Source organism: Psammomys obesus, unplaced genomic scaffold (genome assembly GCF_907164565.1).
Source record: "Psammomys obesus unplaced genomic scaffold, mPsaObe1.curated_primary_1811, whole genome shotgun sequence".
Lineage (NCBI taxonomy): Eukaryota > Metazoa > Chordata > Mammalia > Rodentia > Muridae > Psammomys > Psammomys obesus.
The window spans coordinates 3,282,034-3,306,592 of record NW_026585643.1 but is presented as its reverse complement, the minus strand read 5'-3'; the positions used below and the strand labels follow the sequence as shown (position 1 = coordinate 3,306,592).

The 24,559-nt window shown below is 46.9% G+C and overlaps 1 protein-coding gene and 1 long non-coding RNA gene across 2 annotated transcripts in view; one reads left to right on the top strand and one right to left on the bottom strand.

The window, feature by feature from the left end:
* Positions 1-1,650: 1,650 nt before the first annotated feature.
* The window catches only part of Cryl1 (crystallin lambda 1), a 111,483-nt gene continuing 88,574 nt past the window's right edge, over positions 1,651-24,559 (top strand). The window contains exons 1-2 of the mRNA XM_055616822.1: positions 1,651-1,759; positions 13,624-13,731. Coding sequence (XP_055472797.1) covers positions 1,719-1,759; positions 13,624-13,731 — 149 coding nt within the window. The 5' untranslated portion in view covers positions 1,651-1,718. The remainder of the gene's footprint in view (positions 1,760-13,623; positions 13,732-24,559) is intronic.
* Positions 7,933-10,254, bottom strand: LOC129683849 (uncharacterized). Its single transcript, XR_008721203.1, has 3 exons — positions 10,076-10,254; positions 9,233-9,333; positions 7,933-8,294 (listed from the first exon to the last, which is right to left on the bottom strand). It is a non-coding gene; the product is annotated as an uncharacterized LOC129683849 (long non-coding RNA).

The window sequence follows — 24,559 nt, the reverse complement described above, 5'->3', positions numbered from 1 at the left end:
TATATATATATATATATATATATATATATATATATATATATATATATATATATATATATATACTTCCTCTTAGTTATTTTAGTTTTAGCTTGTGCAAACATTATTTTAGTTAATATGCCCAGATCATGGTTAGGATTAAGGACAAAAGAAAAAAAAAGCAGATATGGTACTTTGGGGGGTGGGTGTTGAAGACTGAGGAGTGTCTAGGCAGACACAAAACAGTTAGGACAAAATGGCATTACCTTAGTTATTTTTACCCTCACCTCCAGAAAAGAAGAGGCAGTTTAAAGCTGCCTTAGGTTGTATAAAAAAAAGTTGGATGTCTGTGTCTTAGTCAGGGTTTCTATTGCTGCAACAAAACACATGACCAAAAAGCAAGTTGGGAAGGAAAGGGTTTATTCAGCTTACATTTTCACATTGCTGGTCATCACCAAAGGAAGTCAGGGCAGGAACTCAAACAGGGCAGGAACCTGAAGGCAGGAGCTGTTGCAGAGGCAGGAACTGTTGCTAGTTCCTGGTTTGTTCAATACGGCTTGCTCAGCCTGCTTTCTTAGAGAACCAAGGATGACCAGTCCAGGGATGGCACCACCTAAAATGGGCTGGGCCCTCCCGCATTGAGAAAATACCTTACAGCTGGATCTCATGGAGGCACTCCTCAACTGAAACGCCTTCCTCTACGATGACTCTAGCTTGTGCCAAGTTGACATAAAACCAGGCAGTGCAATCTGCAAGAGTCCCTTGCAGAGAAGGGCTCGTTTGATGGGTGAAACGGGTTTTCCTTGTGCCACTTTTCATCTCATTTTAACGAGGCTCAGTATCTTCAAATGTTTATTGATAATTTGTGAAATTGTTTAAAAACCTAACCTCTACTATCTCCATATTCCTGACAAGGGGGTGGTAATAAGGCAAGTGTCTATTCTCCGGAAACTGTCAGTGTCACTGTGTTCTGGTTTTAACTATAAGAGCCAGAAGTCAGGGCAGTAGACTTTTCATTTTTGCAACAGTGTCTTGCTATCCCTAAATATAGGCAGGGTGGGCCGGGCCTGGGTTCTGGGAGAAGCCGGCGCAAGCCACCACTCCCCGCTTGCCTTTTCTTTTTTTTCTTAACACACATAGCACTGGACGCCTCTGGAAGGAGGAAGTAAGGCACACAGTGGCCATGGCATGCTACAAGGAATTCAAACGCGTCGCGTCGTCCTTCCGTTTCTCAGCGTGACACATCCGGAGTTTCCGTTAGTTGCTGTCCTTAAGAGCCCGGGCCTCAGCTCACATCAGCGAAGCCAGGCGGCAGGCACCTCACCAGACCTGGGTCCTCCAGTGTAGAGTAGAATGTAGACAGAGAGACAAACTGGAGCTAACGTCGTTAAAGGGACATTTTCTTGAAAGTGTCTCTGGGGTAGAGCTTTGGGACAAATTGGCAGTAACCGCTCCTAGGGACGCTGGTTTAACAGGTTTCTGTTAGAAACTGAAAAGTAAAAATTGCTCAGCTCCGAAGTGGCCAGTCCTCCCCGTTTTCACCCACGTTCCCACGTTCCCGGTGCCAGCTCCGCGGGCTCCGCCCCTTTTGCGCCTTGGCCACGCCCAGGAGCTCGACAGCCAATGGGCGAGGCCCTACGAGCTCGGGCACGCCCACCCCGGCGGCGGGCCTTGCCCCGCGCGTTGTCTGCTCTGCTGGCTCCCTCCGCTAGCGCGGCTGTGCTGCCAGGCCCGGATCTGCCATGGCGTCTCCTGCAGCGGGCGGGGTGGTGATCGTAGGCAGGTAAAGGTCTCGGCGGTGCCGTGCTGCAACGGCTGGCGCCCTGGCAGCGTCCGGAACGCGGGGCCTCGCGCGGGCTTCCGTGAGTGCCTCGGGTGGGCATCAGGCTGGACCTCGCTCCTCCAGGCGCTTCGTGCGCTCCGGAGCCGTGAGCAGAGCTGATGCGTGCCTTAAGTCGTTGCGGGTCACCGGGTCACCGGGAGGTTACCACCTAGTGGTGCAGACTGCTAGAGGTGCCTGGCGTCAAGTACTAACCGAATACCAGCGGTGGTCCTGGAAAAGTGTGCTCTAAAGTTTTTAAGAGACCTCACGTAGTTCAGGCTGGCCTCCGAGTCTCCAGGTAGCTGAGGCTATCCTTGAACTCCTGATCCTCCTGCTTCTACCTCCCAGTTACTGAGATTGCTGGTGTGTGCCACTATGCCCAGCTTGGAAACAGTGCCCTTCTTCTTATTAAGAATGCAGACAAGAGATTTACCCAAGATGATAGTTGGAGATTGGCCTGGGCTGCCAAGGAGTTTCGTTCATCTGTATCACTGGGCTAGGCTGGCAGAACCCTTGTCGGTCAGGACCAGGGCTTTCTTCACGTGTGTGTGTGTGTGTGTGTCTGTGTGTGTGTGTGTGTGTGTGTCACTTTAACAGCCGAAGTTCATCTGCACTGATTTCTGTTCTCATGCTTCTATCCATATGTAGCAGCACATAGCAGCTCATATCGGTTGGCAGCTATTAGAGGAGTGTCTTTGTGTGCCTGTTTATACTTTTGGCCACCTGTTGACCTGCCTGCAGACCAATCCCAAGCTCAGGGTTCTCCCCTTTAGAACCCTTTGGAGCAAGGTGTCAGAATGTCCGTGGCCATTTCCTCTCTCACAGAACTGTGGAATTTACTGTACCTTTGTCCTTTGGGGCGGGGGGTGCCAGTGGTTGAATGGTCAAGGAATAGCAAATTGTGCACTTTGCCCCCGTGGTGAATTGTGCTGCCTCGCCTTCTGTGAGAGCTGCAGGCGTTGGCCGATGCCTAGGTTTTTGCAGATCTGTCGGGAGTTAAGTAGCTCTCTGCCTGCACCTAACAGGTGCCAAGTGGGATTTGACTTGATTCTGCAGTTGTCTGGCTGTGGGTGGTTCACAGTCTCCCAAAAAGGAGCTACTCAGCAGTTGGTTATTTCTGAGCTCAAGGACAGGGAGCTAGAAGGGGCTAGGACCTGTGGCCATTGTGAAAGTTCTGTCTTTTGCTTACTCCCCTCCCCCATCCCCAACTTTCTTTCTCCTCTGCCTATCCAGTTATCAGTCAATCATCTACCTATCTATATTATAGCTATTACCCGTCTTCTACCATCTATCTCATGGGTGTTAACTTTTTTCTGACTTCTCTATCGTTCACCATCTCTGACTTTCAAGGCCCCACTGGTGACTCAAGGGAACACCCATTTAACAGATGGTGCCCAGAATGTAAATCAATTCCGTAAAACCTGGGTGAAGAGCTTGGCAAGGCTTCGCACCTGCACACCTGTAATCCTTGGGAGGTGGAAACATGAGGATCTCAAGTTCCAGGCCAACCTGGACAAGGATCTCAGACAAAAACAAGAACAACTTCGAAATAGACCTGCCTGGGTCTATTTACTGTAAATACATTAGAGAAGTTTAAAAGATACAGCGTGTCACAGCGTGAGTGGAGGTCAGGAGACAGCTTTGTGGAGTTGGTTTTCTCCACACCTTTAGGTGGGGTCTGGGCATGAAACTCAGATTAGGGTGCTGGGTCTGCATGGCCAGTGCCTCTACATCCCAGCCTCCTCCCGGCCTCCATTTACACGCGGTTCTGTGCTGGTAAACCTATTCTAGACCTGAGCTTGTTTAGGACAAACCTGTGGGGGGGGGGGAATTGTGGGTGCTCAGGGCAGGGCTGAGAAGTAGGCACTGTGCTGCCTGCTGCTGGACCTGCTTCTTCTCTTACCAGACATAGTGGTTAGCACTCAGCTCAGGGATGGTCTTCTCTAAGATAAATTTGGCTTCTGGAAACTTCCCTTGTGTGCTGATACTGTGTTGCCCACATTTTCATGTTAAGATGTCTGTAGACCCATTTCTTACTGAGATCCCCAAGCCCCACAGGTATGAAGCCTTGGAGGACGTTGTTTGATATTTGTCTTGGTAGAGTTTCTATTGCTGCACAAAACACCACAACTAAGACAGTTTGGGGAGGAAAGAGTTTATTCCGCTGACATTTCCAGGTGACAGTCCATCACAAAGGAAAGTCACTACAGGAACTCAAACAAGGCAGAAACCTGGAGGCAGGAGCTGATGCTGAGGCCATGGAGGGGTGCTGCTTACTGGCTTGCTCCCTATGGCTTGCTCAGCCTGCTTCTTATAGAACCCAGGACCACCAGCCCAGAGATGGCACCACCCGAAATGGGCTGAGCCCTCCCCCATCAATCACTAATTAAGAAAATGCCCTAGAGGTTTCCCTGCAGTTATGGAGGCATTTTCTCAATTAAGACTCCCTCCTCTCTGGCCACTCCAGCTTAGGCCAAGTTGATATAAAACTTGTTGATATAAAACAAGTTGATATAAAACAGAATTGTACTCTGGGGAAATTGTAATTTTATTATAATATTTTTATGAATTATCTGAGAATTTCATAAGATGTATTTTGATCATATTCACCTTCTATACCCACTTTCCCATTCCCTCCCAATGTTGTGTCTTTTTTTTTTTTTTTTTTAATTAAAAAAATTTTTATTTGTGCTGCCTAGAGGCCACACCTTTCTCCTTTCCCCGGAAGCCATCAACTGTCAATAGATCCTCAGTTAGGGGAGGGAGCTCTTAAGCTGTATTTTTTTAATGTGAGAAACTTTTTGAGACAGATATTTCCTTCAAGGTGCTGCCCTAAGTACTTCCCGAAAAGTCTCTCCGTTAGTTTTTCCGCACACAGAGAACCAACCCTAACTATACACACTAGTCGCCTTGAGTCAGCAACAGAGCTAATGGGCCCTTCCTTGGAAACATTTAGTAATGGCCAGCTTTATGTAGCTCACTTACATCAAGAAGTTAGCAGCAACTTTACTTCAGCTTGCTCTCATAAAAAGGTACCTGTAGACGGACGATTTTAGAAGTAGCAAGAGTCAGGCCTGTGATGCCTGTAATCCTAGCACCCAGGAGGCTGAGGCAGAAGGATTGCTGTAAATGTGAGGTCATCCATGGCTACATAGCAAGATAAGTCTTGAGAAAGAATAAACAATGAATAAATGGACCCAGAGTGGACTTATTCAAAGCTGGCTGGCGTTAATGACAGAACAACCAGAGGACCAACTTTGCTCCCGAACGCTTCCTTGATGCTTCACTGCTGTGTCCCGTGGTAGCTTTTGTGCTAGATTTGGGAAATTTGAAGCTTTGAAATGCATCAAAATGGGAAGGACCTTGTATTTTTTCTACTCTGGGCTCTTGTCATATGGATTTCAGGTGTCTTGAAGTCCAGATAAAGACGGAGAGTGGTAAAACTCTAAGGACAGGGAGCTAATTAGTTGTGTGGCACTGGGGATGGCAAAGCAGAGGGAACAGGCAGCAGAGGGACTCTGCAGCCGTGGTGTTGAGGTGACCATGATCATTGTGCTTCAGTTGCAGGCCACAGTGGGCGCCTGAATGTTCTAGCATCTGCATTAAAGAAATTGAAGAGGGCTGGAGGATTGGATGGCCCAGTGATTATGAGCACTGGATGCTCTTCCAGAAGGCCCGAGGTTCAATTTCCAGCACCCAAATGACAGCTCACAGCCAACCGCCTGTAACACTGCGTCTAGGGGGTCCCATGCTCTCTTCCGGCTTCCTCAGATACTTCACACTCCTGCTGCACATACACACAGAAAGACAAAACACCCACATACACAAAACATAATACTAAAAAATAAAGATGTACAGAAGATATTGTTAAGTGGGGCCATTGTAGCACACCCCCTTAATCCCAACACTCAGAAGGCTCCAGCAAAAAGTGAGACTGTGGCTTAAATAAAGTAAATTAAAGCAACAAAAGCAGTACGCGTTATATTGGAGATGCAGCTGAGTAACAGGTACAGCAATCGCCTGGTGTAGGGAGTGGGTGGGTCTTGGGTTTGTCCTGCAGCACTATCCAGCAGAGATATAAAGAAATAAGGTCAAATAGAACCAACCCCCATAAAAGCAGGAACTGGAAGCCATGATATAGAGACAGAAGACCTGGTGCAGACCCGTGCAGGCCCTGTTCATCCCTCAGTGTCTGTGAGTTCACATGAGCTTTAATCATGTTGATTTCTTGGTATCCTTCATCTCCTCTAGCTCTTACACCCTTTCTGGCCCTTCTTCTGCAAGGTTCTGCCTTGAGGGGAGAGATTTGATGGAAACATCCTGTCGAGGGCTGAGTGTCCTGAGGTCTCTAACTCTGTATGTCTGGCTGTGGGTCTCTGTATTTGTTTGTGTCTGCTGTGGGAGGAAACCAGAAGCCACCAAACTCTCACATATGGGATTCCGGTATTCAAACAAATGGGTCTGTGATTCTTGTGCCTTTTCGGGCTCTTTCCTTCTGTGTTGTTATAAATAAAAACAATGTATAAATAATAACAATTTATTATTAGCCCTATAATTATTATGGCAGTATTATTCAACCTTCTATCACAGTAAGACACAGACACCTGTTAGGTTTTATAATTGCCTTATTTACCTTGGGCTGGGCAGATATTTCCACCTATGCTATCTCAATAACCTCACCATCTGCCTCTCAGCCCCCATCTGATGCCATCCTCTTTAACCATCCTCATCTGGGCTGTCTTTCATCCATAATCTTATGAATATTTGCTTTTACTTTTCATCTGGGCCTTTCCACACCATTATTGGAGTCCTTCCTCCTGGCCAAGTGATTCCTTCTCCAAATTAACCCATCATGGCATCCTCCTTCCTCCTCTCTTCTTCTCAGTCTGTTTCCTGTGATTCTCCTGTCCTGAAAGCCGGGTAACTTTAGCCACACCTACCCCATTCTGCCCTGCCTAGGTTTTAGACCTTTTAATCAACTAATCAGGAATAATGTTTTAGGCAGGTTTACACAACAAGGACAGGTTTATTCAGGTCTTGAGGGCCAGTAATTAGCATCAAAATATAAGCATAAGACCAACCCCCAACACTTCTGTTTGTTTTGTCTACTTCTGAATTACTTTTTGTTTTCTCTTATTATAAAAAAGATTTTGGTGGCTTGTGAAGATACATCTCAAAGGGTTGCTAATGATCTTCAATTAGATCACAGGGCAGTTTCTGAGGTACTTTGGATACAATTACAGTTGAAAATCTAGAACTATAGGGCACAAGGGTTGTAGAAGAGAGCTAATACACACGATTACTGATTTGTGACATTCCCAGAAAATTATGTTTTACATGTGGGAGTAAGGTTGTATATGCTTAGGCCTTAAGCATGACTTTTTGCTGTTTTCACATTCTTTGTATAAAAGGAGTAAATTCTCTGGGCAAACAAGCTTCACAGTAAATGTCATTCATTACTGTGGGATTCCTGACTCAAGACTTAAGCCCATTCCCTTCCCACATCCCCCTGGTTTACCCATATTTATGCCATACTTCATATAGTGTAAATGCCATGTAAAAAAAAGTTGTTTATTTAGGGGGTAATGACGAGAAGTCAGCATGCTCAGGACAGATGTCTGACCTGTGGAGAGGTGTCTTTCCAACCTTGCTGTCCTATCTGATAGCCACTGTGACTTGTGACATGGAGTGCTTGAACTGTGTGCAGTTCTGCTCAACTGAACCTTAACATTTGCTTGACTGTAATCTAAATTTTAATAGCTACACATGGATAGAGTCTACCATATTGATCAATGCACATCCGGAGCTCTGTTTGATTAAAAATTTGTATGTATACAGTATAACACATCTTATAGTAATTATAGAAGATGTTGATTTTGTAGAACATAGAGTCAAATCTGCCACAGTTGAGAAGTGTCAAATATAGCTCACCCATCCTTTTAGTTCTGGAGAGGCTGGTTGTTATATCTAGACGCTCTTTTTGCCTTGCTCCTCTTCATCAGACTGTTCTTGACACCAGACCCCTAAGACTGTTTTTACCTTGATGTACATCCCTATTTATCCAGCTGAACCCAATGACTGAGTGCCAGTCTATTATGGGGTCCACTTAAATACAACATAGCTTGAATACCAAGTCAATGCAAATGATAAAAATTTATTGTAATCAAGCCACTACTGATTGACCAGGACCACAGAACAGACTCAGAAGCTGAACTGCAACCCAGAGCCAGAACATCACAGAATATTTAAGCTTGCAAAGCACAAACATCTGTGCCAAGTTATTGTCACATTTTTGCACCAATTAGCATTGGAGTTGGTTCCTGTGCCTGGAACATGAACTTGTTTGATCCTGCCAGAAAGATGGAGAAGGTGTCCTTGAGATGGCTGGACTCAGACAACTGTCTCCTTACAGCAGAAGCTGTTCAGCTATTGGGGAGTCCCCAGCTCCCCTAGGCTCTGGGACCTTGGATTTAGTCTGCTCCTCGCTTGATTAAGTCTGAAAACAAAATGGCAGTACTTAGACCAGTTTCTTTTGCTTGCTCCCAACAAGTTCAAATCTGAACCTGATCAATGGTTTTTGAATACAGATGGTGCTATCTTCTCCTTTGGTTGTTTGTCTGTCCATCTGTCTGTCTGTCTATCTATCTATCCATCCATGTATCTATTATTTATCTATCCATGCATCCATCTATATATCTATTATATATCTATCTGTTACTATCATCTATCTGTCTGTCTATGTATCATCTGTCCTATCATCTATATATCTGTTATCTATCTATATATTTATCATCTATATATCTATTGTCATCTATTTTTCTGTTATCCATCCATCATCTATATATCTATTATATATATATATATCTGTTACTATCATCTGTCTTTCCTATCTTCTGTATATCTACCATCTATCATCTATATATTTATCATCTACTACTTATTATCTATCATCTATTTTTCAATTATCTATCTATCTATCTATCTATCTATCTATCTATCTATCTATCTATCCATCCATCCATCCAGAGCAGCTGTTCATGCTACAGGGCATGTGCAGAGGTCAGAGAACCATTTTCAGCAGTCAATTCTCCTGCCACCTTGTGGGACCTAGGAGTGGGGCGTGCAGGCATGTGTGCCACTGCTTCTACTTGCTGACTCATCTCGCCAGCCCTGCACTTCCTCACTAGTGTTGGAACGTCCTCTTGGTTACATAACCAGACCAGCTAGGACCACAGAGTGAGACCCTATCTCAAAAAAGAAAAAAAAAAGTTGGACTGTCCCAAAGCCCTTTGACTTCTGCATCAGCCTTCACTTTTGTGGAGATCTCGTCAGTCTCGTTCTTAGAAATGTCCATACAGCAATGCCCACATTGGCATCTTAGGCCAGACCTTGACTCTGAACTCATTTCCCATCAGCTGTGTGCTAGATGCATACCTCTTTAATGTCTGCTGCCCACTTAAAAATACCCTGCATTGAATCCCGATTGCTTCCTGAGGTCTTCATCCGTAGGGTTAATGACATCCCGCTTTCTAGTTCTGGGAATATAATTTGACACCATCATTGATTCTTCCCGCCCACATCATATGGGCCCCCAGCAATTAGTTTGAAGATTAGCTTCTATCACCATGTCATGTAACAACAGCCTCTGTGCTCCTTACTCCCATGTTTGCCCAAGTACAGACATTTCTTGACTTGTGCTGGGGCCATGCTGATAAATCCATCTTCAGGGGAACCTATCAGGAGTGGAAAGTGTCCTAAATACGACCTTCCGTCTACACATCCCGGCTCCATGTCACAGCATGCTGTGAGCTGTCTAGTTTCCTTAGTGATCTCAGGGATGATGGGCGGCTGCAGCAGCTATGTGCAGCAACGTGAGGTAGGTGTGTGTGTGTGTGTGTGTGTGTGTGTGTGTGTGTGTGTGTGTGTCGCAGGATATTGCTGCAGAGCCCAGAATAGCTTTAAACTCAAAATCCTCTTGATAGCCTGGCATGCATTACTGTGTCCTGCTCCAGACAGCTCCTTTTAAACTCTTAAAACCAGTCTGTTCATGCCTGTAACCTAAAACCTTTCATTAGCTCCCCATCACATCCAGAAGAAAAGCCTAAATCCTGTGGTGGCTCCAAGGTATGTAATAAGATCATGCCCGTGCCCTCTGCTCTCTGCCCTCATCCTCTGCCACTCTTTCCTAACACCTCCATGCTAGCGGTGCCACCCTGTCCACCTGGACCTGCAAACACACTCCAGCTCTGCCAGACACCTTTAGGTTTGATCCCTCACCTCCTGCAACTCCCCCGTGAGAGAGTCCCTCGGTGGTGCGTTCAGATTTCTTCTGTCTCCCAGTTGAGACCATTTTCTGCTCAGGGTCCTTTTTCCTGCCACTTTGTCTTTCCCATCCCTTCCGTCAGTTGGTTGTCCTCCGCCCACTGTAAGCTCGATGGCTGGAGCCTGGCAAACTGCTGCTGCTCCTGTGTTAACCCCATGGGAAGCACTGCTGACCTTTGTCTAGAGTTTGTCACTAGTGAATGTCAGCTTTTTTTCTGTTGTCAACAACTAATACTAATACAAGCTCTATGATGTGCCAAGATGACAAAGGTTCCCAGAGCGCGGCGTTCATCCTGTCAAACAAGTGCAAAACAAAGTCACAGTGCCGATTAGCGCCTTTCCTCCTCTCCTGCACAAAACCAACTGACGTTTTACCTGCATGCTGCGATATGCCCCAGAAAGAGCTGGTTGCCATCGGTGACCCTCCCAGTCCTCGGGATTAAGATGGAGCAAGGCCCCGCTTGGACATGTCATTTGCTTCTAGGCACCATCCGCCACTCCCCTGCCTGTCTGCATGTGGAAAATGGTCCAACAATGGAGTTTGCCTGCAATCGGCCAGGGAAGGCTGTCTTGACACTTCTGTACATTTGAGCTCTGTATCTGGAGATTTAACCAAACATGAACTGAAAATAATTGACAAGAAGAGTGCCTGAGTTCATGTGTGTAAACTTTCCCTGTTGGTACCCTCAAAGCCAGCGGTTCTCAACCTATGGGTCTCAACCCCTTCAGTCTAAGACCATCAGAAAACATGGATATTTACATTGCATGGAACATGGCCACCTACTGGGACAGGGGCAGGAAGACCCAGGGACGAATCCCTCCCCAATGCAGAGAGCCACTTCATTTTGTTTTCTCTGTACCAGTGACTCTAGGTTGTGACTGTTTCTTAGGTTTTCCTTGTTCTTGATGACCTTAACAATTTTGAAGTTCATCAGGCAAGACACTGAGTTCTGTTTATTCTCCTAATACTCTGCCCCTGATTAGACTGAGGTATTGAGGGTAGGGCTCAAAGGTCAAGGGCCATTCTCATCGCAGCATATCAAGGGAGTGAACAGTCAGCATGACTCACCAAGGCTGATAGTGACCTTGAACACATGGCTGAGGTCCTGTTTGCCAGGCTTCTCCACAGCTGAGTGGCTTCCTGTTTCCTCCCTTTCTGTACTTTTGAGAGTGGTTCTGCCTAAGCTATGTTTAGGGGTGGATGGATGATATATTAGTCAGAGTTTGGATCTGACAGAATGAATAGATATATCAGCATATTAGTGAATACATATGTACATATATAATTTATGATAGGCTGTGGTCCAGCTAGTCCAAAAATGTCTGTCTCCCAGTGGAACATCCAAGAATCTAGTAGCTGTTTTGTCTATGAGGCTGGCTTGGTTGTTTCAGCTGGTCTTCAGTATGCTCCAGAATCTAAAAGGAGTAGGCCTCAATGCCAGTGAAGGAATGGACATGTCAGTGAGAGCGAGGGCAATCAGGCAAAGAGCAAATGCTTCCTTCTTCTGTGTCCTTTCCCACCAGAAGATGTGAATTAAAGGTGGATCTTTCCATGTCTAAGACGTGGATTAAAGATGGTTGTCCCTACACAAAATGATTCAATTAAGGAAAACCCATCACAGGTGTACTCAGCTGCTTGGGTTTTAGTTATTTCAGATGTAGTCAAGCTGACAATTAGGAGTAGCATCAAAGAGTGAGACCTCCTGTCTCTGGGGGTGCCAAAGCAGCATGAATTGCTGGAATTCTTCTGCAAGGCTACTTTTATTTATTCAGTCATTTCTGTGTACTGAAAACTGGATTTCATTGCCTTGGCCCCTGAGCACTGTCTTAAGGGCTGTATGTGTCCCTCTGACATGCTGGGCAGGGCAGCCATCTACTTGAGAACTTCCCTGCTTTCTGCTGCTGTGGAGTGCTCCAGGGTCATCTTTCATCTTGCTTGCTCTCTCCTAGAACTACTCACTTCTCCAAGGTGTCCTGCTTCCTTCGATTGAAGAATGGGATTAAAAGCCAGTTTGGACACTGGATATGTTCTGGACTCTTTGTTGTTTTTTTTTTTTTTTTTTTTTGGATACATATCTTACCCTGTAGTCCACGCTGGCCTTGAACCCATGGCTATCTTGTCTCAATCCCCAAGTTCTGGGATAACGGGTATTTTATATGTATACCATGCTCCCAAATATGTTTTGTGACGTTGTTTTCAGCCCTTTGGAAACACTGCCTTTCTGTTGTTTTGTCTTTCAGTAAGTCTGGAAAGGTAGGTGCAACGTCAACTCTTGCTCAGGTCGTAACTTATCTGGTAGCGTGGGCGAGGCTGTGGCTTTGCTCTCCGGCGCTGTATGAACTGGGCTGGTGCACATGTCTGGAATCCCAGCACTGCAGAGGTGGTGGGAAAGGTATCAGGTCAGGGTTTTCCTCCGCTCTCTGGCCAGCGTGGGCTGTTACAGGAGACCTGGTCTGGAAGCAAGAAAAACAAAAGTTGGATCTTGGGGGTTTCTCTTCTTAGGGAAGCTTATACCCGTGCTCTCTCTTAGCCCAAAAATATTTAAAAATATCATTTGATAAGAGCTCCAGCTCTTCTTTATAAAAACAAAACACAACCAACCAACCAAACAAACAAAAACAAAAAAGTAAGGACTCTTGAGTCGGATCTCCTGGCTTCATCTCCTAGCCACATCACAAGCATTTGGCCTGGAATGAACCCCTTGTTGCCTCTGCTTCCTCAAGTATGAAAGAGAAACTGATGGCATCTAGGGTCACTGCAAAAATGACCAGAGGTGAGACCTGGAAAGTATCTCCTGCTGTCTGGCACCTGTTCCGAGCTTGGATATGATGACAGAGGCAGTCATTATCTGGGGATGGAGGGAGGATAGGGAAAATGCAGTTGTCCTCCAGTACTCATGAGTGAGGGCTTCTAAGGTCCCCAGAGCTATCAGCATAGATGCTCAAGTTGCTTATGTACATGAAAGTGGCAGCATTTGCAAAGAGGTGACACACATCTTCCCTTTAAATCCCTCTGGATTTCTTGTACCACACAATCCAACATAAGGACCGTGCAAACAGGTGTCCCCATTAGGAGAAAGGACAGGGAAAGTCTCCGCCTGTGGTACTGGTGCGGCTTTGCCCCGAACCTGTGCAGGACAGATGCGGCTTTGCCCATGCACATGCGCAGTACAGGTGGAGGCAGACAATGGATTAAGAGTTAATGCTATCAAGATGCAGACCTTTCTGATATTTATTAAATCTTGTAAGAGTAGGGCATTGTGGCTGGGCGGTGGTGGTGCATACCTTTAGTTCCATTACTCGGGAGGCAGAGGCAGCCTGATCTCTATGAGTTTGAGGTCTACGGAGTGAGTTCCAGGACAGCCAGGGCTACACAGACAAACCCTGTCTCACCCCTACCCCCAAATGGGCCATTGTATAATTTTTATGGCTGCTTTAGATGAGACATGAAAATCTATTGGATCAACAAATGACTTGAATCCTCTTTTGGCTTTTCTCCGCAGTGGACTCATTGGTCGGAGCTGGGCTATGCTCTTTGCTAGTGGAGGCTTCAAGGTGAAGCTCTATGACATTGAGCAGCAGCAGATAATGAACGCCCTGGAAAACATCAGGTAGGCCTGGTTCGCACATCTGGAGGTAATCGGATAGCCCTGTTCCCCTCAGTCCCCTCACTCATCAGGCCCTCCAGGCTATGACTATCGGTAATTGCCTGTTTTCATGGGGCAGCTCTTGCAGTGACTCTGAAATGATGAAGGCCAGGTTTAAGTTTCGCTGGAGCAGAACATGAATCCAGACCGTGGATGGGGCTCCAATACAGTGGCTGGTGAGGGAGGAGTGGGAGAGCCAAATGTGAGTGTCAGCCTTCAATCCCTCGTGGTGCCTCAGCAGTTACACACATGTCCGTCAGGGTGACAGGGATGCTTTCAGCTCTAGCTTTAAGCTTTCAGAGGTGCTTTAGACTCAGCAAAATTGCGAGTTCTCATCTACCTCAAACTTACCAAAATTCAATGCTTGCTACCTTCGCCATTCCTCTCCCTTGGCAATCTGTTACAGTCGAGGAAACTGCCTCGATACGCCATCGTCACCCGGAGCTCTTGGTCGACATTCAGGTTCTCTCCTGGTGGTGTGTATTCTGTGGGCTACCCTCATGTGTTTCCATTGTTACCGGATCATACCGAACAGTCCCACTGCCTGAAAATGCTCTGTGCTCTGCCTTTTCGTACGTCCCTCCCCTTAGTCCTGACAACCACTGATATTTTTGCCATTTTCATAATTTGTCTTTTTCAAGAATGTTACATGGTTGGAGTCAGGTAGTTTGTAACTCTTTCCAGCTGGCCTCTTTTATTTAGCAGTGCACATTTAAGCTTCTTTCGTGTCTTAATGGCCGCTCACATTTTAGCACTGAAAAACAAACAGACCATTGCCCGGACTGTTCGTTCACTTTTTGAAGAGTGACTTGAAGAATGAATTATTTATTCATTCTTGGAAGCAAGTTTGGGAAGTTATGGAAAAAAGGCTATAAGTATTCATATGCAGATTAGCGTGGATATGTTTCAAACCCATTAAGTAAATACTGAAGATGACGACTTCCTAGATTAAATGGCAAAAACAGATTCAGTTCTAGAGGAGCCACTGTACTAACTTCCAATGTGGCTGTGCTGCTTTGCACGCCCAGCAGCAGGTGGGAGCCCCAGTGCTCTGTACCCCTGCCAGGATTGGGTGCATCCGGTGTTCTGGGTGTCAGTGACTCAGCGTGTGTCTAATGGTCTCACCTTGGTTCTGAACTGCTGATGGTGTATGACATCCGTTAAGTTTCTGAAAGCTTTTTTTTTTTTTTTTTGTTATCTGTATATCGCAGCCCTTTCTTCATTGCTAAGGATTGAACCTAGGGCCTTGTAAGTGTACGTATGCGCTCTACTTTTATGTAGACCCAATTTCTTCCCTTCCTTTCATTAAAAAACATGTTTTTGGTTAATGGGTGAACCTTAAAGCTTTTCATTTACTGCGACTCCCTGGCACATGATAATCATTCCTGCTCAGAATCCTGTGTAAAGATTTTGTAAAGAGACTCTTCAGAAATTCTGGTCCACCATATTTCTGGGAGTAGAAGTCTTCAGAGAATAATACATTACTAAAAGCACGTTGAGGATCTCTCACCAGAATCTACAGATGCCCAGGTCCCTAGGAATGTGGCGTAGCATCTGTATTGAACCCACTCATCCTCTGTAACCTCTCCATCACTTCCCGATAGCTCACGATTCCCAGTACGATGCAGATGCTATGGATATTGCTGTGCTCATTGTTTAGGGACGATGACGAGAAAACAGTCTGTGCATGTTCCGTATGATGAAAAATGTTTTTCTGATCATTTTCCAACTGTGGTTGGCTGAAGCTGAGGATGCAGAGCCTGCAGACGGGGGACCAGCAATACTTTGTCACCTTTTAGTCCCGTACTGAGTAAAGCTCATACATAGAGCTTTGCAGGGCTCAGTAGCCAAACACGCTAAGCTCTGTAGTCCATCCTGGTGCAATTACAGACACAAGTTATAGTGAAAAGCAGAGAAAGGAGGTTTCTTCAGTATGGCCACATGGGAAAAAATGGAGTCTAGTGACCCCCGAGTGTGTCTTTGGGGAGTCTAACAAAAGGCTTAAGTTTAAACAGAGGGAAAGTGTTCCACATAACTGAGCAGTCCTGGTCAAGGTGTGGTCCTCTCCATCACTGAGCCTTTATTGTTTAGCTCCTGGTCCTGCAAGATGGCCTGATGGGCTAGCAGAATCATGACATCACTTCTGGGAACCAAGTTTTTCCCTGGGCTGCTGCCTTTCCTTCCCTCAGTGTGAGTTTCCTGGAGAAATTTCAGTTCTTTAGAGATCCATCGTCACAGTAGTCTGATTGCTGAGGAACTCGTGTCTGTCCTGTAGTATCTCCTCCCCTGATGGGTAGTTACATGCCTGGGCACTGTAGGGTGGTGACAGCTTTTCAGCAGGCCTAGACATGTCACTGGGTTTCTAGTGATTGTGTTTGTGGTTGGCGGGCCCCTGGAGCTGAGCGGCATTAGCTTCAGAACTGTCCTTATGTTGTTGGTGGCTGCCAGTCACCTAAAACTGCCAGAAGCTAATGCCTAGGGAGCGCCGCTGTAAAAATGATGGCTTAGCGTCATCTGTGGATCTTAGCGTTTACACGAGCAATGCCCTAGGCTGCAGGCACCATAGGTTCAATCTGTGCGTTTTGTCTTCAGTGAGCCTCATGTATCAGTGTCACACGACCTCTGTTAGCCACTACGGATGGCGTTTCTTGTCCCAGAGCCTAGAGCAAAACAGGCTGTAGGTGTTAGAGTGTTTTCGTAGGTCCTTATCCTAAGCTCTAGATGGCCTAGAGCTCACCTAGCAGCCTAGGCTTGCCTCAGACACGGGGCAGTTCTCCTCCTCAGATCCTCCTGCCCTCACTACAGACATAAGACAAGATGGCCAACCTCTTAGGTGCTCAAAAGAGAACTCTCCTGGTGGTGCTTCTTTTCTTTCTTGATTTTTTCGTTCTGATAATATTTTTTACAGAACCCCCTCCCTCCCTTGTGATTTGGCTGACTCCCCACATTCTGATTCTTTGTTTTTTGAGACAGGCTCTCTTGTAGTCCAGGCTGGCCTTGGATTCTTTGTATAGCCACGGGTGGTCTTGAACTTCTGGTTTTCCAGCCCCCACCCTGAATGCTGGGGTTGTAAGAGTGTCTCACTGGGGCTGGCTTTATTCTCTCTCTTTCTTTTTTCTGAAAAATTTACAGCAGGGGCTTTTGAGCTGCTCCTGGTGAGCTGGCTTGGTGGTTAAGAGCACTTGCTGCCCTTGAAGAACACCTGTGCTCAGAGCGCCTGCCTCAGGCCACCAGCAACTACAGGTAATGCTAGCTCCAGAGCACTCAACTTCTCCTCTGGCCTCTCCAGGAACCAGCACTCATAACACACATACACGCAAGCACACACCACATACATGTACACATCTGTTTTAGGCGGTCTTAGAAAAATCCCATGTATGTTTGAGTGACCGTAGGGCAATGCCACTGAGCTACATGTCCCCATGTATTTTTGGAGGTGGTATCTGTTTATGTGTCTCAGCCTGGTCTTAAACTTGGTATGTAGCCCGGGATGCCCGGGAATTTACAGTCTTCCGGCCTCTTCCTACGACGTCCTGGGATTGCAGGTATATACTGTCACTCTTGGTAGCTAATTTTAAATACTAGAGATCGTACACACTGATCTGGAAAGTGTAAAAACAAATTCATAAAAGGAGACACCGACATAGATATGTATACATACCCTCGAAGCCAGGCATAGTGGCTCACATCTGTAATCCCAGAATTTTGGATCTGAGGCAGGAGATTAATGCAAGTTCCAGGTTACACGGCCACAGAGGGAGAGAGACCCTGCCTCAAAAGAAGAAAACAACAAGGCGTTAAAGATGTGATTATCATAACTCCTACCCTGTGTCAGGAGATCTTCGTGCAGGCGAAAAAAATGTCATCCAAGAGTAATGTTTTCCTAGCCCATGGCATCGTGAGAAACTTGTTCCTGGCTGAGGCAGCATCTAGCGGGGAGGGGCTTTGCCCATGTCTCCTCCCTTCCTCTTTGTTCTGCCCTGGGCTCTGCAGGCCTTGGGTCTCAAAGCCCATCAGAGCGACAGGAGCACTTTTAAGAAGACAAACTGAAACCCAGTAAGCAAAGTGCCAACGTGCCTGTAGATCTGAGTGCGTTATGTCTTAGGACTTGTAGCTTGTTGCCTTCCTGCATGCCCTCCAGACACTGGCACACCCCGGTGCAGGCCATGGGGTCATCTTTTGACTGCTTTCCCCCACTCAGGTGTGAACACACTGTGTTGTGTGGCTCAAGCCCTGGTCTGTGATCACTGTCTTTGGGTGACATCTCTGTTTGACATCACTTGCCTTTCTTGACTCTCTGTGGTCATAGGGACTCATCTCTCTCTCTGCAAAAGTATCACCTTTTTATACAGTTCAGGAGTTAACAAACCACTGGAAACATCTCTGAGAGAAGGCAGTTGCCCTGTCCCCTGGCTCCTAGACAGGGGACACGCTCCTGGCCTGCAGGCGACCTGCTCTCTGGTTTTCAGTTGGTCAGTCCCCTTTCTGCCCCGGCCTAAATGTCATCTTAGATTCCGACTCCACGTGGAATCCTTGGGATTTGTCTGTTCTCCTGCTTGGGAACTTCCTTTCAGTTTCTCCACGCACCTTAGGCCACACAGCTGGAATAGTGGGTGAGTGTGGGGGTGCATGCCTGTGACCCCAGCACTGGGAGGGGGGGCAGAGGGATTGGCAGTGTGAGGTCATGAGACACAGACACGAGGCAAAATAAAACAGCAGCAGCAGCAGCAGCAGCAGCAGCAGCAAACCACTCACTGAGCAGTAGACCACAGTTGGCCACAAGTTATTCCCATCTGTCAACACCGCCCACTCCATTTTCGTTGCTTTGCAGTCCTGGGGATTGAACCTGGGCCTCAAGCAGGCGGGGCAAACACTCCGGGCTGGCCCCTCTGCAGGGTGCCTTTTGTTTTGTTTTGAAGCAGAGTCTCACTGTGTGGTCCAGGCTGGCCTCGGCCTCCCCACCCAGGATTACATGTGTGCATCAACCTGGCACAAAGTGGCTTTCTTCTCTGACCTTGGACTTGGACCTGGCCTGCATACTGGTCAGTGGGACATTATCAACTGTGACTCAGTGAAAGCCTGGAAGGCACAAGGGACATCACTTGTGGCTGGGAAACCTTCCTCCACAGTTGCTCACTGTCACTTCCTGGCCCCACCCGGCATCAGCTGTGCTACAGAGGATGGGAGCAGCTTAGACCAGCAACCACAAACAGATGGCCTCCCTGCAGCCATGTTAGACAGCCCTGAGAAGTGGTTGCAGGTAGCCCAGCTCTGACGGCTAGAGAGGAGAGCTAGCCTACCCCTTGCCCGCAGCTAGCCAGGGCAGTGCTGGAGAGCTTGAGGGCTGACCACCTCAGCTACCACCCAGGACCAGACCCAGGGGTGGCCTTGAGTTGGACCACCCCAAAATCTACCTCATCTAGGATCTGCTGGCATGTGTGAAAGGGCCTGTCCTGCAGATCCAAAGCTGCAGGATCTCCATACAGGACAAAAATAGGATAACACAGAGGACTCCTGGCTAGGATTCAGTACTGATAGTGTAGCAGAAGCCAGAAGCCTCAAACCAGACGAAAGACTCATTGCAATGTTTTTTTTTTTTTTTTTTTTTTTTTTGAGGCATGGTTTCTCTGTGTAGCCTTGGCTATCCTGGACTTGCTTTGTAGACCAGGCTGGCCTTGAACTCATAGAGATCCGCCTGCCTCTGCCTCCCTAGTGCTGGGATTAAAGGTATGCACTGCCATCGCCTAGCGTAGTATAAATGTTTTTAGAAAAATCATATATACTTAAGGAAAAAAACATGTATACATAAATACCAGACATCATAGATGCGTTCATGAAGGGGCTATGTATCTAATTTTGTTGATGACTAGTTAATAAATTAATAAACAGAGAGGCAGAGACAGTCTAACCAGAAGGACTCGTGGGGTGCAGGTACAGCAGTGCCCTAAGTCCTGGGTTGTGGATTCAGCTGGGTTGTTACACCCAGTTATCTGGGTGTTCACAGATTCTGCCGTTACTTGGCCGTCATCATGACTGTTCAAACAGTTGCTTCATTTTCTTTGTTTGTTTTCCTACCCAAACAGAAATAAGCCTCAGATCATCTGAGGACTTCACATCTGGAAAGCTGGGGAGGCCAGAACACGTGCTGCGGCTGGCCCTGAGCATCCTGGGAACGGGGCTTCCGTTCAGTACTGTGCGCTTGGGTGTGGACATGACAACCAGAGGGTTTGAGGTTCGCCTGGTCTACATAGCAAGTCCAGGACAGCCAGGGCTACATAGAAAGACACTGTCTCAACAAACAAACAAACAAACAAACAAACAAACAGATGTTGTGACTTGGGGCCAGGAGGTGGATCAATGGTAAGTGAGCTTGCTGCACGATCATGAGAGCCTGACTTTGAATCCTTGCGCCCATACAACAAGCGCCAGGAACGTGGTCTTGCCCACGTCGGCTTCCTTAGCGCCTCGGTGGCATACAGACAGAGTTGCAGGGGCTTGCCAGCCTAGCTCAAAAGTGTGAGCTCTAGGCGGCGTGAGAGAAGGATGCTAGGCGGTGTGAGAGAAGGGTTCTAGGCGGCGTGAGAGAAGGGTTCTAGGCGGCGTGAGAGAAGGATGCTAGGCGGCGTGAGAGAAGGATTCTAGGCGGCGTGAGAGAAGGATGCCTGCTACCCCTCTGCCTTCACACGTCTGTGTGCACATCCACACACCTGCATGTGTGTGCAGGCAAGAGTTAGGAAAATCAGTTAAAAAAATAAGTTTCAAACGGAATGAGGTTGCACTTGCCTCAGCGTTCTGACTCACTGCTGTAGCAGAACGTTAGAGACTGCCTGTGTTATGAGGAGAAAACACTCCCTGCCTCCAGGCTTAGAGTTCAAGAGCCAGTGCCGGGTAGCTCTGGCCGTTCAGGCTCTGGTAAGGGCCTTGTGCTTACTCTCACACAAACTAGTCCCCTCCCGTGAAACCTGAACTCTTCTCTTCACAGGCCTACGCCTCACCTTCCAGCAGGCCACAGAGCCTACGCCTCATCTCCCAGCAGGCCACAGCTCCTCAGCTTCTACCGCCTTTCATTACCATTACAGCTTCCAGCCCATGAACCTTGGGGACACATCCTAGCAGTAACAGTGTCCTCATGTGTCCGACTGACAGGCAGCCACGGTGCTGCTTTCACGAGGGGCCTGGCACTTGATACTACGCTGTACATTTCAGCAAAATTGATTATCCTGAGACTTAAGTAGACCCCTCCTGTTTTCCTGGCCTCCAAATCCCAGAGTTGCCACCAGCCTCTAAGGAGCACCCAGAGAGCCCACGAGAGGAAGAGGAGAGGAGACGGGAAGGCCCACTCCTGCCTGTCGGACCCATGGACTTCTGTGGGCAGCTGGAGGCTCTTCTTTTTGCAGCACATTCAAGCTTAGGTGCCTCACTGAGAGGGATTCAGAGTCCCAGAGCTGGCTGGCTGGTTAGTTAGCAGGTGTGACTAGTTGGTGGGCGCTTCCAGGCAAACTGCAGATAGACTTGGAAGGTTTTAGAAAGCACTGTGCTGGCCTCCGGTGGTTAATTTTTAAGGACTTGGCATGCCCACAGCAGCTGCGCTGCATTCATTCCTCCGGATCAATGGGCCAGGGCTTCAGTTTTCCATTGTCCTCACCTATTTAGACAGGTGCTTTTTGTTTGAGAAAAGCAGCCTTGTGTAGAGCAGGCTGTTCTGGAACTTGCTACGTAAGGCCAGGCTGGCCTGGAACTCACAGAGATCAGCCCGCCTCTGCCTTCTAAGTGTTGGGATTAAAGGCAGGAGCCACCAGGCCCAACCCCTACTTGATTTTTAAAATTTTATTCATTTTTATTTCATGTGCACTGGTGTTTTGCCTGCATGTATGTCTGTGTGAGGGTGCCAAATCCCTTGAAACTGGAGTTACAGACTGGAGTTATAAGCTGCCTGTGGGTGCTGGAAATGGAACCGGGGTCCTCTGGAAGAGTGGCCAGTGCTCTTAACCACTGCACTGTCTCCCCAGCCCTCCTAGCTGCTGATTTTTAATAAAACATCTAAAATAGAAATAAGGGGCCAGGGAGATGGTAATGGACAAAGGTGCTGCCAGCTGAATTTGATTCCCAGGCGCTCATGGCGGAAGGAGAGAACAGATTTCTACAAACTCTCTTCTGGCCTCCATATATCCTGATGGAGTATACACGGGCTGTGGCACATGTATGCCCACACATGTACAAACGTGTGTACACATACATGCCCACCCCTGCGCACAGACGCACCTCAAACCAATGAATAAGTAGTAGGGAGCTAAATAAATGCAAATCAATTTCTTTTAGGTTTTAAGAAACCACCCTTATCTTACCTTACAGTTATGATTGTTCACATAACTTTTTTTTTCCTTTTCAGTTTTCAGTTTTGAGGTGTCTCCCGTGTCTCAGGCAGGCCTTTGCAATGATCCTGAACTTAGCTTAGCCTACCTCCACCTTCCATAGTATGAGCCTGACATCTAGTGGTAGCGTGGGCATGTTGCAGTCATTGCCAGCACACTGTTCGTGGAGGCTGGATTTAATCCCAGTTAGAGTAGTTACAAACAAGGTAACAGTAACAGAGGCTGGAGAGAACATGGGGGAAAGGGACTCATAAGCTGTCGAGGGAATGTAAACTAATACAGTTTTTGAAAAAAAAAATCTTTGGAGTTTCCCGTATGTGACCCAGGTCTACTAATTCTCAAACTATGTCCAAGGGAAATGAAGTCAGCACACGGAAGAGATACCTGCTTGCTTCCTGTGGTACTGAGTGTGGTAACTAAGTTACAGAATCAGGAACTAAGTTATAGAATCTGTGTAGGTGCATACAAAATGTGAAGGCCTAAGGAAAATATAGATACATGCGCACAGGATGGAGTGTTATACAGCCATAAAGAGGACTGATGTGGTGTCGCTGCATTAAGTGAAATAAGGCTGTCATAGAAAGGCAAATAGCCGTCACAGTTCTCTTAGGTATGGGAGCTGAAACGAAGTCAATCTGGATGTAGATTAGTGATTAACAGAGGTCGTGAAGTGGGGATTGGGTGGAAAAGGTTGGACTTAGCCATTGCACACAGTGTACATTTGGAAATATTACCCTGAATCTCATAGGGACAGTTAATATGCATTAATAAAAAGTATAGGATCCCAGTGTTGGCCACATTTTTTTTTAAAATACATCTTCTGCAAAGCACAAGGCAAAATTATTCCAAGATATGCCACAGAAGCAAAGAACTTATTCAAGCAAAGGGAAACGCTGGCAAATGGCGAGGTTTGAGGAGTGCCATACAGAGTTGTAAACCCAAGGAGGACGCGGGGACCTGCATGCCATTCTGGAACCTCCAAACCTCTCATTGCACTCTCCCAGCAGTTGGGTGAGGTGTGGCTGTCAGTTCTCCCGGTGCTGGAGTTTATCTGCCTACCTACTGCCTGCCCAGGGAGGAAGGACCTCGCAGGCCTTTCTGTAATTCATCATCCTGAGTCTGATCTTCAGAGCTATGGTGGTGTCTGCTGCTGCTTCTGCTCCATGAAGATGCCTGCCAGAGTAATGCAGAAGAGGGGAGTGTCCTGTTCTTTTCTTTTTCTTTTTTCTTTTTGGTCTTTTGAGACAGGGTTTTCCTGTGTAGTCCTCTCTGTCCTGCACTCACTTTGTAGACCAGGCTGGTCTTGCACTCACAGAGATCCATCTGCCTCTGCCTCCCCAGACCTGTGCCACCATGGCTTGCCTCCATTGCTCACCTAATGGGATCATTGCTTTTGGAAGAAAGGCTGTATGTTTGCTCTGGGTGATGAAAAGATTTGAAGACTATGGCAGGCCCCCAGAAGCTCGAAGATGTTTTTGAGCGTATTTGACCCTCACACCTAATTCCTTACAGGAGAAGATGAAGGAGCTTAGGCACTCTGAGGATGCCTGTGCAGTTGGGGTTGCACAGCACTCGCCTAGCACGCAGGAGGCCCTAGGTTCTATTCTCAGTGCTGTTAAAGAAATCAGTAAATTGAGATGCCGTCAATCCAGTAGAAGATGGGCTGTGTGCGGCGGAGTTATGACTAGGAGAGAGTTTTCTATTGTGTTCACTTAAGAAAGGCCAACAACAGGACTGCCGGATCACCGCAGCTGGTTCTGCATAGCAGGCCGTAAGATGTTTGTTCTTTCCACTTTCTTACTTCAATTATATATAGTACAGACTGGCCTTGAACTTAGAAGGTCCCTGCCTCCTATGTGCCGGGAGTAAGGGCATGTGCCGCTAACCTGTTTTTTGGTTTTTTTTTTTTTTTTGAAAAAAATCTTGATTTTTTGAAAAAAAAAATCATTATAGAAAAGTGACAGTCACCATATTAAATCTCTCACCTATTCATCTGTAATGCAAGATAGTTAATTTTAAAATTATGTATGTATGTATGTATTAGTTAGGGTCTCATGCATCCCAGCCTGGCCTCAAACTCACTATGTGGCTGAGAATGGCCTCCTGCCTTTTCTTCCTGCATGCTGGGGTTGCAGGTATGTTCACTACATATGGTGCTGGGGATTGAACCCGGGGCTTTGTGCATACTGGGCGAGCACTCTGCCACTGAGCTACACTGCAGCTCAATAGTTCAGCTACTTTTAACTGAGCAAACTCAGTAGCTCAGTTTGGTAGCTCTACACAGCTCTTCAGATGTATGAACATTTTTATTCTGGTTGTGTTTCAGTGTTATGTGCTGGCTTTGCTACAGATCAAATTTGCACAAATTGTATTGCTAGCTCAAGACCAAGTAATTCAGATGTGCCGTGCGCCCCTCATCC